We start from the raw sequence: 15,188 nt of genomic DNA, 5'->3' as shown, positions 1-15,188 counted from the left end.
GGCTATAACGTTTGTATCTGCACACACAAAACATCAGCAGGTACTACATGACTGCACAGACCGCAGTGAACTGTGGGCAGCAGTAACTTACCAGAGCGAAGATCCCTCTGTTCCAGCAACTTCTAAAACATCATATCCATCTTCCAGCTGAAAATCCATGAAAACCAGAGCAATAGTGTCTCCAGGTTCAGCGAGAATAGTCCACGTGCAGTCTGCATTATTGCCATACTCCAAAGGAAAATGAGGGCTTGAGATAATCCCGCTCTGTCCCCGCAAAGTCCCTCCGCAGGCATCATCAGCTGGAAACAGAGTGTGAGTTGATCAGATATTGCAGAAATGCATAAAGCAGAACATCAAAAAAGAATAAGCCCAAATCAAATCAAAGCTTTAAAAGCCCTATCGCATTTGTCGGGATGTGTTTTACTACACACTATTAAGACACAAAGATGTTGGGAATGCAAAATCCAATCAGGTCAGCCAGTGTCTCCTGGCAAGTACCAGCTTATTCCCCACCACACGCTTACTAAGGATTTGTTCAGTTTAATTTTAAACACCCTAACTGACAGAGCTTCTGATGGTTCTCAGCCTAACGTGTCTCACTGCCAGGACGCTACTTCCACACGTGTTTTTGCCCGAGTTTTCTGTTCCATCCCTTATTCCTGCTGAGGTGTTTTCTGTTCTGTTTTCCCTCCCATCTGTGTAGCCATCCAAGCAGGAGGAAAAACACCAGGAATTCAATGACCAAGAAGGGATTTACAGATATGTGAAAACTGTCACAGTGAGGAGAGAGGTTGGGTTCCAACCCAGACAGATCTTGGTACCTTCACTAGCAACACCAACACCCCAAGGGTTGGGACAACAGGACTGGGAGTACAGTATGTTATTTAATAGAAATCTAACAGAAAAGGAGTGGAGTATCCCACACACCTGCCTTACACATCTTTATTTGCTCTGATTTCTTTCTATGTTCTTACTAAAATCAGTGGTAAAAGCATAACTCCTTGCTCAGCAATACAGCAGTGACACTTCCCGGTCACATACTGGATCTCCTGTTTGCTGCAGGTTTTAACATTTCTTTCATTTTAACAACCTGAATTTTACCAGCAGGAGCAATTAACAGAGGGGGATCTCAAGAAAACATGGGCAGGAAGATAAAGGAAACCCAGGAATTCATTTGGGCAGCTCATTCCTCTCATACACAGCAGCATCAGCTCCGCATTTCTTTGGAACGCTGCTAGGAAAAGCCTGTTAACTTTACAACATGTTACAGAGCAGCATTTCAGATGCTTTAGTCAAGGAGCTTGGGGCTTTACATCACATTTATTTTCATTACAACCTATTTTTAAAACAACCCCCTCCAAACTGAAATGTAATACAGGGGAGAACATTCATTAAGTGCAATGAGGTCACTGGCACCTAGGGAAAGGGCAAGACAATCCTGCAGGAGGGTCCTTCAGGTTTTAGACCTTTCCAGGCATTAGTGTCTTGCACTGCCAGTGGGGTTTATCAGCGGAGCTGAAACTTGCACCCTCAAACTCATGGAACTTGAAAGACAAAGTAAGACAAACACACGCCAACTTCTTCTCCTGGCCATCTGCTCTCCAGGGCATGCAGCTACCCGAACCAGCAGAATGAGAAGTCTTAGAGGTGAAGGCACCTCCAAGCCCTGGTGGGGACCATGGCCCTTTGCAACTGCTTCTGTGCTGACTGGGATGGCACATGCAGAGCTCACAGCAAGCAGGAAAAAATATGCTTAAAACACCCCAGATATGCAGGCAGCTACAAAACTGCTTCTGGGCCATTCTGGCAGCCAAAACCAGGACTGAAAAAGGCCACTGAAATCCCAACTCAATGCTCTACTACAAAGTTATCCATCTGCTGCAATTGTATTGTCAGTGAATTAAAGTTATTCACAGACACTGAAGTCCAGTAAGAATCATCAATTTAGGCTGAAAGATCTCTCATCTAGTCCGAGCACCAGAAAACCCAGAAAACTTCAATGCATCATACACTAGATTGACAGCAGGAGCTCCAAAGAAAGTCCATGCAAGCAGTGAAAGGGCTTCTTCCAAACGCCTCCCCCCGACAGGCAGAATGAAAATGCTTTTTAGAGGACGAATGGATTCCAGCCAAAGGAGATAAGCACAATTCACCAGTTTACTGGAATGTTCAAATCTAATTTCTCACGAACAAATGCCCCTGCAGACACTAGAAAGAAATAGATGCAGAAAAGATTCTTCACCAAGTGCACTCCCAGATCACGTGCCCAGCGGCAAGACAGGCAAAGCAGGAGCAAGGTCATTACCTGCTTCAACAAGGCACAGGTATCTGAATAAGCAATTTATTCTGAAGACAGACTTTCCTCCAAAGGGGCAGTTATCTCCTACAGAACATGTCAAACATTACTGTTGCCTGCCTGGCCCTAGGCAGCCATTCAAAGAACCTCTGCAGTAAGGTCCTGCAAACCTACCATGAAACATCTGCAAGCAATCCAGCCTCTGCAGGCAAACTCCATGTTCAAGGGCACAGATGCTCTGGGCCTAACACTTGCTTCTCACTATGAGCATGGATATGGGCAGCTCAGGTCTACAGAGAACCCTTAAACTCAACACACCCAAGAGCAAAGGCAATGAGGATCTGGAAGAAGCAACTCCTATCGGCAAGTTCTCAGCCACGTGTACTGTGGGGGGTCTGGATCTGGTAACTTAAAGTTGTTCTTGTACTAGAAAGAACACAGGAGGGGATGGAAAATATGCTCAAGAATTTAGACTCACTGATATGTTAAACATTTTAAACAAGGGGACTTTTCACATGACTAAGCTAACCTGCAGCAGCAGAGGACATAGAGCAGTCTGCTGGGTTGGGCCTTCTCATTTTTATTAGTAAAAGGAAAGGTTTTAATTTAAATTCTTTGAAAATTTTTCATTGCAAAAGATATTCAATGGAAAACTCATTCCCTTCCCATCCACTGCCAAATAGACACTTGCTAATTTTGTAGAGGTTGTTACTATTTAAACAGCTTTTAAAATCTTCTACAATCTTCCTGAACAGCCCTTCAATTACTCTGGGCACAGTGCAGTCTAAGCAGCTGTTTGAGTTCTAGTAAGACAGACCACTTTTAATGAGATTATACATATTTGATATGCTTAAAATGTAGCTTTGCAAGCACTCAACTGTTCAGCTGGCTTACTGGATCTGCACTCAGCTGCCTGCCACAATCACAAACCTATCAGCTCTACTTAAATTCAGCAAGCAATCTGGGCAAGGCTTCTCTCCACATGCGTGAAGGTGCGTTACAAAACAGCTTCGGATGTTTCCAGATATTTTTTGAGCGTTTCAAATGAACCACTTTGCTTTATTTGAAACAAACAGACCCAGGTGAGGGTTGTTCCTTCTGTGGCTACAGCAGAACAGAAGCAGCATTCCATGACTGCTGGGGTTTTGCCTCCAGCATGCCAACTGTCAAGATAAAAATACAGCTAGGCTTGTAGGACTCTGCTTAAAGCCCCATTCAGATTAAGTTCGAGGCCTCATTTCACTCTGTGCATACAGAATAACTGGACAAAAAGCATGTAAAACCACACAAAATGCAGTGAGGAAACCATTCCGGGTATTTCTGACATGCATTGTAGAGACGGGATAAGTGTCAGCTTAGTCCAGACTTTACAGTCTGACCCAGACGTGCTGAGGACTTTCAGTCCTCGAGGCATATCTGAGTTACACATGGTCTACCAGGCACAGCCAAGCTGCTCCTCTGGGCAGCCACAGCTGAAGCACCCAGTGCCTGCTTCACAGACCAGCATGGAGATGTCATCTGCTGCTGCTTGGGTGCTCCCTGAATGAGATCACTGCCGTTTAATCCTTCCTGCCACGTAAGCAAGAAACATAACTCACCAGAGCAGAGTCTGTGCAGACTGAATTTATAGTCTCTCTTAGCTCAGAGTACAAGAATCAATTTTGATGTAACTGTGCTTTCAAAGCCACTGGCGAGCTGTAGCACCAGTTACTCACTGGCTCTGCACAGACACATCTCACCAAGCCATTCTTTCTGCATCTGGAATTCCTTCCTACTTTCCTTTCTCACTGAGGTTACACTTGTCCTTTATAAAAACTCAACTGTATTAACTGAGTGTTGAGTAAAGGGAGTGCAGACCAATCCTCTGCAGAAAAAGCAGCCGAGCCACAGCACTCCTTCAAAGAGTCACTGTCATGGCACATCCTCCCTAACACCTTTGTTTCTTACTCTTTTCTGCCATGCATTTCTTTGCATCTTCAATTATTTCAGTGCATGAAGACTGAAACAGAGACAAGGCCACTTACACATAGAAAAGGATGTTACAAAGCAGAAGACAAGCACAAAGAGAAGAGTAAAATGAAACCAGAAGAGGGTATTGATCAGCATGGTAAAAACCTGCACTGTTTTCAACCCTTATCTCACCATTATAGTGGAGAGGAGGGGAAGGAGGAAAAGGCAGAGTCCCCAGATGAAACATTGGCCTTGGCAGTGACATTAGCCAAGTCTACTTATTCCCAAAGCAGCTCCTGGGATTTTAACATCAGTGCTAAGGGACACTTCTCATCTTCATTTGTCAGGATCTGACCCACCAGCATGACCCATCCCCAAAGTATATTAGAAAATAAAAGAACATGCACTAAAGAATTTAATAAACTTCCAGGTGACAATCACAAGTAAGCCAATATTACATTAGTAATAATATTAATTATAAGCTACAAAGACCACAAAGGCCTTTTCTCAGTGATATCTATATCCTTCTTCAGGCAAGAGCTCTGAAACCATTATTTTCCCTGCAGAAGGTGGCATAAAGCTGTCAGTATGCAAATCCTTTTGCCCCTTGCAACAACTAAAGCCTGTTTATCCAACTAAAGTCTGTTTATCAGCTAAGCTCAAACGTCTGACTGCTGAAAGCCTACTGCTGGTGGAAGGAGTTCAGCTGATTTTCTAATTTAGCAAGTTCATTTGCAGACTGTCTTTGCTGCTTTCTACTTTCCTGGAACTAGATATAAATGTTACACAAGAAGATTTCTGGTTCCTGATGCCAAAAAACGCCTTGCAAGTTTTACCTGAGGTAAAGTCCTGAAGGATTGGGACCAGATCTATGAAAAAGGAGCAGCCACCTCCAGGACCCTGCAGGCACTTTGCCACACAATGCACCTGAACAAGTGCATATTTTACTGCCATCAGAGCAATTCCCACAGCACTGATGCAAACACCGTAGATTTGAACATTCCTCTATTCTGAAGTGTATCAGAACCCACCATCACTGGGGGCTCTGGGGCATCAGTTTTCACAGGGCCTGTAGGGACAGGCCAAGGGGAATGGCTTTAACCTGCCAGAGGGGAGATTGAGATGAGCTCTGAGGCAGAAGCTCTTCCCTGTGAGGGTGCTGAGGCGCTGGCACAGGGTGCCCAGAGAAGCTGTGGCTGCCCCATCCCTGGCAGTGTTCAAGGCCAGGTTGGACACAGGGGCTTGGAGCAACGTGCTCTAGTGGAAGGTGTCCCTGCCCGTGGCAGGGGTTGGGACTGGATGAGCTTTAAGGTCCCTTCCAACCCAGAATCACAGACTGGTTTATGATTACTGCTGTGTAACCAATTCAAGCAAGCATTAAAAACACACCAAGCAAACAATATTTGCTTGCTTTAAATTCAAGATTTATACTACAGCTTAGAACTCCTGATTGATTGCACAAGCAGAGTCAATAAAAAGAATCAATGTAAGATGCTCTGCTGAGGTACACAAGGAATTGAGGGGAAAAGACTTCAAACAGCAGCAACTGTTTTGGTATAACACCACCAACACTTGTATATTTACAGACTCTCTAGTTCCTTGTCACCTCAGAGGATTAGCAAGATCTCTATCCTGGTCAAGGAATCTAAGCTTCCCAACCCAAAAGGGCTTGTAAGGAGAGCTGGCCAACCCCTTCAACCACGGCCAGATTTCACCTCCATACAGCATCCCATGTCCGAGGCTGCAGCCGCAGCCCACCAGTGCTCTGCACAGGCAAAGCACCACAATCACCGTGGAATGTGCCACGAGGAAAGCCAGCCTGACACTGCAGAAAGCAGAAAACCCACTTCATTTTCTAGTATTTGAGCTAGAAAACCTGCATGGTCTTAGGAAGGTGCTTTATCTTATGGATGCTATTCCTGCTTCCCTCTCCCTACATAGACTTTAGACAAAGAATCCCAGACTGGTTTGTGTTGGAAGGGACCTTAAAGCTCATCCAGTTCCAACCCCTGCCACGGGCAGGGACACCTTCCACTAGAGCAGGTTGCTCCAAGCCCCTGTGTCCAACCTGGCCTTGAACACTGCCAGGGATGGGCCAATTCTGAAAATGAAGTTAGAAAAGAAATAAAGAAACTGAAGTTAAAGTAGCTGTGCAGCATTTTGAACACATCAAGCACTTCGCAGCCTTCCTATTACTCACACAAACCCTGGCAACTTTAAGGAATTCAGTAAAAAGGAACCTCAACATTAACTACATCACATTTAGTTTCAAGTCTTTTACATCAAGCTTACAGTCCATGAAGTTTTTCCCACCCCCAAATAGCTCATTAAATCCTGGTTCACTGTGGCTTGTTCCAGACGAAGAGAATTCACTTTACCTCTGCAGAAGGGGAGAGGAAAATCCCAGGAGGCACTGTTTTCCGAATTGGCCTGGCACGTGAGCAAGGCATGTCCTTCCAAGAAGAAGCCTGGATTACAGCTGTATCTCACTTTGTCCCCAATGCTGAACGTTGTCCCTTGCTGAATCCCGTTCTGCAGCCTTCCTGGATTTCCGCACGTATGACTTGGTAGAACTGCCAAAGAAAGTTGTTTCTGGTTAGAGACGGTGCTTTGGAACTGAACTGTCAGGTGAAGAATCCCAAGTGAAGTCTCATCTCACAGCAAATACATCACTTAAAATGTGAAGAGGAAATAACCGCAAAATTCACCCCACTGGATTGCACCAGCATTCATTAGGCCAATTGCCATTAACATTTAAGTCCCATTTCTACCAAGGAAGCAAAAATCACTCCCCAAGCTACTGAGTCAGAAGCAAGATCTAATTTCCTGACCAAAGTTCCTAAACCAAAGGCTCCCTCTTCCCTCTGCCCCCTGCAGTTCTATTTAACACAACTGCAGCTGATTGGAATTCCTGTTTCTCACTCAACCTTTGTGGGGCACCTCAATGTGCAATGTAAGCAGAGCTTGTTATACCTTAGAACCACACAGAATACAGTTGCTAACTACAGGTTCTGCTATTGCCTAGGCAAACGAGCAGCATTTCAGCCCACCAGGATTTAAACTTCATTGCACTGTGGGTTTAATCTGGATTTCACACATACGCATCAAACCAGACTCTGAAGAATGGACCCAGCTCCACTGAAGGCAAAATACAGTCCAACAATAGGCTGCGCTGGAAAGAATATAGGATACTTGAACATAAAGTGGTGAAGTTACAGCTAAAGTGCAGGTAAATCCTTAACCAATGCCTCTTACAGCAGTTTCAGAGAATTTAAATAAAACTCTATAGGTTTCCATAAGCCACTCCCAAAAGATTCACTCAAATCACAGGTTTGAAGCCCAATACAAAACCCAATAAGGACAACCAAGCCTAGGAATGACATGATCAAATTTGAATCAGGCCCAACTGCAGCATCTTGTATTGTAGTTCTTTTTCATTAAGGCTGAAACATCAGAGGAAGGAAAACATGGTCATTCAAAGCTGAGTGATGGTTTCTCATTGGAAACAATTTTGTCAGGGGCATGAACAAAACCAGATGAATTCCTATGAGCAAAGGGAGGTTTCGTCTGCAGCTCTGCCAAGGAAAAGAGGAAGATTAAAAGGAAAATGATATGCTAGTGTAGACAGCATGCAGCAGAATAAAATACAACCAAAACTGTGTGTAAGCATGTGAAATGAAGCATAAATCCCTAAGACTAAGCGATGTAAAGACGCTACCTTTTACCTTTCTGTCCTGCTGGGGGACAGTGCTTCAGGGTTACGGGATCGAGACTGGAACATTCCCCGTTCTATCTCCCTCCACCAGCAGCCCCAGCTGCCTCCTCAGGGTGAGTCCTAGTGCCCTGAGAGTGCTCCCTAGGGCAGGCACACAGACAGCATCCCTCACAGCAAGGGAAATTACAGTCTAATCTGTAATGAATATAGGATTAGGCTGCATCCAGCCAGACCACTTTGTTTGCTAGTTAACCCACTTTCAGATTAAATGCAATCCTACCACCTTAAACTTCATTAATTTTAATGGTGCATACATCTCGACTCCTGCATTGCTTCAGCTGCTTTTTATTTCTGCTGTAACCCCAGGCTCTCAGCACCCATTGCGTGCAGAGGAGCGGCCCAGGAGAGCACAGTCAGCACCCCCAGGACACAGCGCTGGTCTCCCCAGGCCACCTTCCACAGGCACAAGTTCCAACAGACGAGACTCCTTCCCTTACTCCCTGCCCCAAAACACTATTTACATCCTTGCACAAAGCACCTGGAGCTGGGAAGTTCAGCAGCAACTTTCACATGGTCGTTACTATTTCTGTGCAGGTTTTGTAAGGGGGGATGCTATCAAATACATGAGATGGGTTGAAAAGCAGTGTAGAAATAATGTTTCGTTTTCTGTAATGAGACTCCAAACCCCAATTTAATTAAATTACCCATGTCATTTTTTTTTTTTAAAGAGAACCCATTCCTGCTTTATGCTTCCATCCTTTAAAATTAATGACTAGAACTTCACTATAAATAAAAATCTATCATTTTTAAAAGTCAATCTCTAACACTCGCTGCTCTCTACTTAACGAACTGTGAGGAATCAGACAACCCTGACCTGCAATGCTATCCTCCAATCACACTCAAAAAAACCAGGCTCTCATTTAAAAATTCTGCTTCATTTGGCTGCCTTAACTAATATCTTGTTACAGGACAGCCAACACACACGTGCTTCTAGGGGGAGCAAGATTAACTCCTGGATTGCTTTGGATTCAGTGAGGCTGCTGCAGGAGCCAGTGAGCACTGGGGTTTATCTTTATTTTGACTTAAAAGAAACCACCAAGGCACATCTACAGAGGACAAACACTTGTTCAAGCTGCTGCCTCATGGACCGAAAGAACTGCTTCCGAAGAGGCTGGTGCTACATGCAGAGCCAGGTTCAGCACAAGCAGCAGAGCTGCCCACAGGAGGATGCCCCTGCGGCACTTGAGCAGAAGATGGATTTGGTCAGCCCCGAACACAAGCTGATGGAGTTCACCTTCCCTGTGGGGGGATGGAGAAGAGTCAAAGGACAGAATAACCATGCTTCCTGCGAAACCATGGCTTCCCAAAAGCCCTCCCACAGACCGGCTGCAAGGGGGAGTCCAAAGAGCTGGGGTGCAGACTCTGGAGATGTCCTCCTGAACCCCAACCCAGCACAGGCAGCCCGTGCCCTGCTTCACCGCTGAGTGTGACTCCCTGAGCTGGTGCAGCAACCGCTTTCACAGCAACGGATTTGTGATTCTGCTCCAACGTTCCTGAGAAGAGATAATACTATTGCTCATACTTGGCTGCCTCTAACAGCCAGACTCTGATTGCTTGAGAGATTAATAGAACTGTATTATTTACATCAGATGTCGCACAGAATAATATTATTAAAGCTTTGTCTTACCCATTTACCAATTCCACTGTAGATTAGTAGCATGGATTTTTTTCCTCCCCATAAAAGATCTGTTCCCAGCAATCAACATAATATTTTCCAGTGATTGTATGGAAATGAATGCAGCCACACACCAGATTTGTACAGATGAATAGAAGGTCCTGTTAGTCATTTCGTAGCTAGGTCTGTTTCTTTCCATGATGAATTTAGAGCAGTTTATTTCATTTGTCTTGATTTGAGTAGCTGCCAAACTGTTATTTTATGGCAGAGGAAATAGGATTATTCTATTGCAGTTGCACCTGGAGAGGTCTTCAGTGTACCTCAAACATCACCGTCCCAAGTGCTATTCAGATATACTGCCCTGGAGACCTCACTTCAAGATGACACAGTGAAAGAACCATAATCACGGTGTTAACTGCCAGCACAAACGGAGCCAGACCAGAACCTCTGGAAAGGAGACTGGTGAGCACTACAACTGTCTCAAGAGGTAATGTGAGAGGGGATGATCTGAGAACAAGGCAGAAGTGGCATCTTTTCAGTAAGAAACTATGAAGTGCCAGGACATGGAAAACCCACCAAAACCTAGAGCTTTCCCACCTTCTGCAGTTTTCAATCTATCCTTCAAATCCACTTACTAGTCAAAAAGACACCTATAGGGCAACAAGACGAACCTCTGCCCAACTTAACACCCTTCTGCTCCAAATTTGCTCTGCTTTTTTTATCTCTTGCCTTTCAGTTTGGGCCCCTTTTGTCCCATCCTTTCAAACCCACACATGCTCCACTGATTTATCTCTTACCCTTCATCTCACCCTGAGAGCATCATCCAAGACCTTGCAAGCTGCGGAGCTTTTATAGAGCAGTGAAGATGTGTTTCCCTCATGGATCCTGATGTGTTAGTGCAAGACCAGAGGTGCCTCACAGATTTCAGTATGTTGCTTGAAAATGAACTGAACAAATTGGAAATGGAAATGACAGACTTGAGGAGTTTCCACCATCCATTCCTGTGAGCTGCTAACAAGTAGCTCAGAGCTACCAGAACTGATCTGCACCAGAAGCTTCATTCCACTCCCTGACTTTATCTTTTTGTCCCCATTTCTTTCTGCCCTTTCCAACAGGCTCACCAGGCTGTTCCACTCTTTCCTCATCCCCTTGCCCAGGATCACTACACTGGCAGTTTCCAACATGAGCTTTCAAACCCCAGTTCTTGTCAAGCTGCGTCTCCTCGTTCCAGTTCATTCGAAATTAATTAGTAGTTTTGAAGTCATTAGATGTGACTCAACACACCCTTGGACAGCATCCCACCATCACCACGCATTCAGCCTAATTACATCAGCCTCTCCCCAAACCCCATCGCTCTTTTTGTCAGGAGAAAAAGAGGAAAAGAGGCAGAGAAATGGTTCTCGTTTGGCTCATCACACTGATAGCTTCCTACCTTCAGCAGCTCAGGGACTTTCAAACAAAGCGAACTCCAACCCATCCCTCGCTGGCTCACCATTCCAAAGAGAAATCTTCCCTGTTTCCTATTCAAATTAATTTTCAGCTCCATTTTATCTGTTTATATTGTTCAAATATAAAATAACCTCTACGTTTAATACATCCAGATCCTGCATTTCAGTCTATTACCCTATTTACATAGCTAAAAGAAGCTGGTTTATTGCTTGAATTATCTATGGTAGTTTACAACAGATATTTCAGTGCTATCATTGTTCTAACCTTGAAATCTTATCAAGGAGTGCAATTTTATGATATGAGGCCATACATTATCTCCTCATTCCCAACTAATTTTCATTCCGAATAAAAAACCAGTGAGGAAAGCAAGCAAGCCATGCCAGGGCAGGCACTTCCAGCTCCTCAATACTGTTATTACAGCAGGAATAATTTATAAATCCCAATGAAAGGATGCTACCCAGACCAAGCAAAATAACAAAACCACTGACCTAAACTACTTGGCTCAGCCATCACTGCACACTCATCTCCAAATCAGCCTCCACTATGCTTTGTTTAACCCTTCTCTCAGTTCTCCTGCACTTCCTGAAACTATAGGGGGTGGAAGCCAAGACATCCAAGGGAATCAAAGGTCCCTTCTGCCACAGATCCAGGCTGGGCTGAGCCCGGCAGGATGTCACTGCACTGTATTTGTTACCTTCCTAGAAATTCAAGGAGAGAAACACATTCTTGAAGGAGAATCTATTTCCATCACTGCTTCAAACCTCGACCAGACCCCCATGCACGATGTGGACAGTGCACCTCTGGCCAGCACAGTGTGAGCTCCAGTGGCAAGGGGAGATCCACATGGACCAATTTCTTCTCCCTCTTCATCCATAACTGTTGGGCCAAGTACCAGAGGGATACTCCATGACTCCCTAATAGCTTTCGCCAGGGTTTTAGTGAGATCTGCTTTAGTTCAGAAGATTTTTAACCTTCAGAATAAGCAAGTGTCCAATGTGTGCTACAGAAAAGGAAATAAATGCTATCTTTTTCATTTCATTTTATCCTTTTTTATGTCATGATTTGTTTCCAGGACAGCCAACAGAGATAAAGCTGGATGGAAACCTATTTTTTCTCCTCTAATATTTCTTTGTTCGCTAAAAAGCAGCTAGACAGTTATTTTTGGATAATAACAGGCCAGAATGGTTCATCATCCATCTTTTTTGTGGTAGTATTCTAGGGCTCTCTTGGAAATTCATGTTCAATTTTCAATTTACCTTCCTGGAATGTGCTACAGCAACTTCAGTGCAACTTCCCCGAGTACCAGGCAAGCCAAGAGAGAATTTAGATTTGATTTAGTCATCCCACTACAAAAGAGACTTAAAACATAAAAGCAGAAAGATCCTGGGAGATACAGCAACAATCCTGTGTACCTTCAGAGATGCACTGAGCAGGGATCCTTCCTATTTGGGACTTTATGCCAGTCACTATTTATACTTTCAAATGAAGGTCACTCCTTGCTGAGTGCAGTAGAGGAAGCCTGGCTAGAACAAAGATCCAGACACTGACCCTGGCTGCAGAGATCTTTCGCTGGGCCCTAAAGAACATGGTTGTGCTGGCAGACACTCAGACGCCAACAGATGCTTCGTTTCCAGAGCCAGTGGTCCCCACATACCATCCCAACCTGGGATGCTCTCCTGCATCAGGAACCTAATCAGCGAGGCACTTGAGAATGTGCTTATCTTTGTGAACATGCTCCAGTCCTGCCGCTTTTCAGTGCCACAACACTCGAACACAAACTTAAATTAAAGTAGGTGGTTAAGTGTTTTGCTTAGCAGGAATGGATTTAAGTGTATGTTTAAAGGCTTCATTGAACTGGCATTTAACAGCTGCAGAATAACTTGAAAAAACTTCCCTGGGGAGGAGGGTGGTTTTACATTTCTTTTCTTTCTTCCTCCCTGAGCTAAGGTTAACCATTCCATGGGAAACAAAGGCCTGCACCTTTTTGTAACATAAAAGACAAGCCAAGAAAAGCAACACTGCAGTAGTTATCAGCACCAGAAGACAACTGCAGGAACCAAACGAAAGCAGAATTAAAACTGCAGCCCCTGAGAGTTCAGCTGCCATAGCAGATTAAGCACCTCACTCTGTTGTGCACATCAAGACTGAAAGCCAAGGCATCAGCGTGAAAAAAGGGTGTCAGATTTGGGAACCCAGGTTTGAACTGATTCTATCTAGACACTGGGTGCCAGTGTTGATCCGCTCTGCGTTGTGCTGGAGAGTGTCCCTGGACAGGCAATGCTCTTTGTTCTGGTTAAAAAAGAAAGCCACTTCCAACTTTAGAGACCACATTGTTTATCTGCCTATTGATCCTCTCTAGCTATAGAGAGCCAGAAACAGAAACTGTAGCCAACTACATCTGTTTTAATAAATATTTCACAGCAGAGGAAGGGCATTCACCACAACATATCACTCCTGGTTGTTCCAGCCGCTTCTCTGGCAGCAGCAGGTACTGCAGGGCGGCAGCACCCCTCCTGGGGCCAGAGCTGGCTGGGAACCCAGGACGCTGGTGCTCCTCAGGTCTCACCTGCAGCACTGTGCGACCCCTGCATCTGAGCACAGGGACCTGCCGAGCCCGCACTGGCGCCAGGCAGCTCCACCTTCTTCTAATGGCTTCCAGACACCTCTCCTACCCCTCGTTCCTGGCTTTCAGGAGCCTTTGGAGGGGCAGCTTCTAATTTATTCCCTCTTACAGTTATCTTTTCTATACCTTCTTTTTACATGGGCATGTTGTGACAGGACAAGTGGGAATGGCTTTAAACTGAAAGAGGATAGATTTAGATTAGATACTCATAGAATCACAAAACAGTTTGGGTTGAAGTGACCTTAAAGCTCATCCAGTTCAACCCCCCGCCCCTACCTTCCACTAGAGCAGGTTGCTCCAAGCCCCTGTGTCCAACCTGGCCTTGAACACTGCCAGGGATGGGGCAGCCACAGCTCCTCTGGGCACCCTGTGCCAGCGCCTCAGCACCCTCACAGGGAAGCGCTTCTGCCTCAGAGCTCATCTCAATAATCCTACCTAAATATTGGGGTTGAACAGGGCTGGTTGGGGTTGATCTCTAAGGTCCCTTCCAACCCAAACCATTCTGTGATTCTTTAGGAAGCTTGGTTACTCACTACCAGTAACTGCCAATGCTGCAGACAAACTGGGACACCAACCTTACAGAGCAGTACATTAACTCATCAGTGATATCCCAGTGATATCTGGGGAAACGCCCTTGAGAACAGGAAAGATGAAATATTATGCCACTGAGTAGAGCAGTCAATAGTAAAAGCAACCAGGAATGCTGAGCTCACAGTGCTGATACCTCCTATCAATAACCAGAAAGCAAATACGTTTCAAGGATGGTGCCACGGAAGAGCCCATGAGCTGCTGCAGCAATGAGGTGGGTTCTGTTTCCAGCACCACGGATTCAATATTAATTTGTGGTCATAACTGATTAAAAAAAAAAAAAAGCCCCTGGAAGGTAATTTTATCCTCCTCCACTGAAAACAAAGCTAAAGTGATCTAATTATGTCATAAAAACATGCCTAGGGCTCGGTCCTGTTTCCTGCATTCACAGGTGCCTATCTTGCAAAATTTGCCACAAGCATAATTTTGCAAGCTCTGCAGTTACATGCACTCATCTCAGAGAACAAGGTTTCAGCCCCACATGGGATCTCCCCAATGCCTGAATACATTCAAAAGCAAGAGCTTATTCTGATTTCAAGGACCTTACTCTGATTTCAAATCTTTGTCTGGCACTCAAAGGCGGATGCTGCGGATCACCACACATATGCAGAACTGAAGCATGTTAAATAAGCACACACTGCACCCCTCAAGTGAGTTTTTCCCTGATACAAAGACTAGTCACTTGAAGTAAACATCTTGAATTTAAATGGGAAGGTGACTTGCCTGTCTCTTCTGAGCATGTGGCTCAAAGGACGTGGGTGTAATTTCATGCACTTTCTAGACAAGACATGGCTGAGCTGCTTCATATGCTGCCAGGCCCTGCGGGGACACATGCAGCCCTGCCAGTTCACATCACCAGCGGTCCCTGCTGAGACCTCTGCACTGACACGGG

General features: G+C 44.9%; 1 protein-coding gene across 6 annotated transcripts in view; it reads right to left on the bottom strand.

Annotated features, from left to right (window-relative positions):
• CSMD2 (CUB and Sushi multiple domains 2) overlaps positions 1–15,188 on the bottom strand; it is a 283,054-nt gene that overhangs the window by 204,736 nt on the left and 63,130 nt on the right. For all 6 annotated transcript variants that reach the window (XM_030504566.2, XM_030504567.2, XM_030504569.2 and 3 more), the window contains 2 exons: positions 6,625–6,819; positions 92–299 (listed from right to left, as the gene is read on the bottom strand). In XM_030504566.2, the coding sequence (XP_030360426.1) occupies positions 92–299; positions 6,625–6,819 (403 nt within the window). The remainder of the gene's footprint in view (positions 1–91; positions 300–6,624; positions 6,820–15,188) is intronic.

Source organism: Strigops habroptila, chromosome 12 (genome assembly GCF_004027225.2).
Source record: "Strigops habroptila isolate Jane chromosome 12, bStrHab1.2.pri, whole genome shotgun sequence".
NCBI lineage: Eukaryota > Metazoa > Chordata > Aves > Psittaciformes > Psittacidae > Strigops > Strigops habroptila.
Note: the sequence above shows the minus strand (reverse complement) of the source record. Positions and strands in the feature narration are given on the sequence as shown.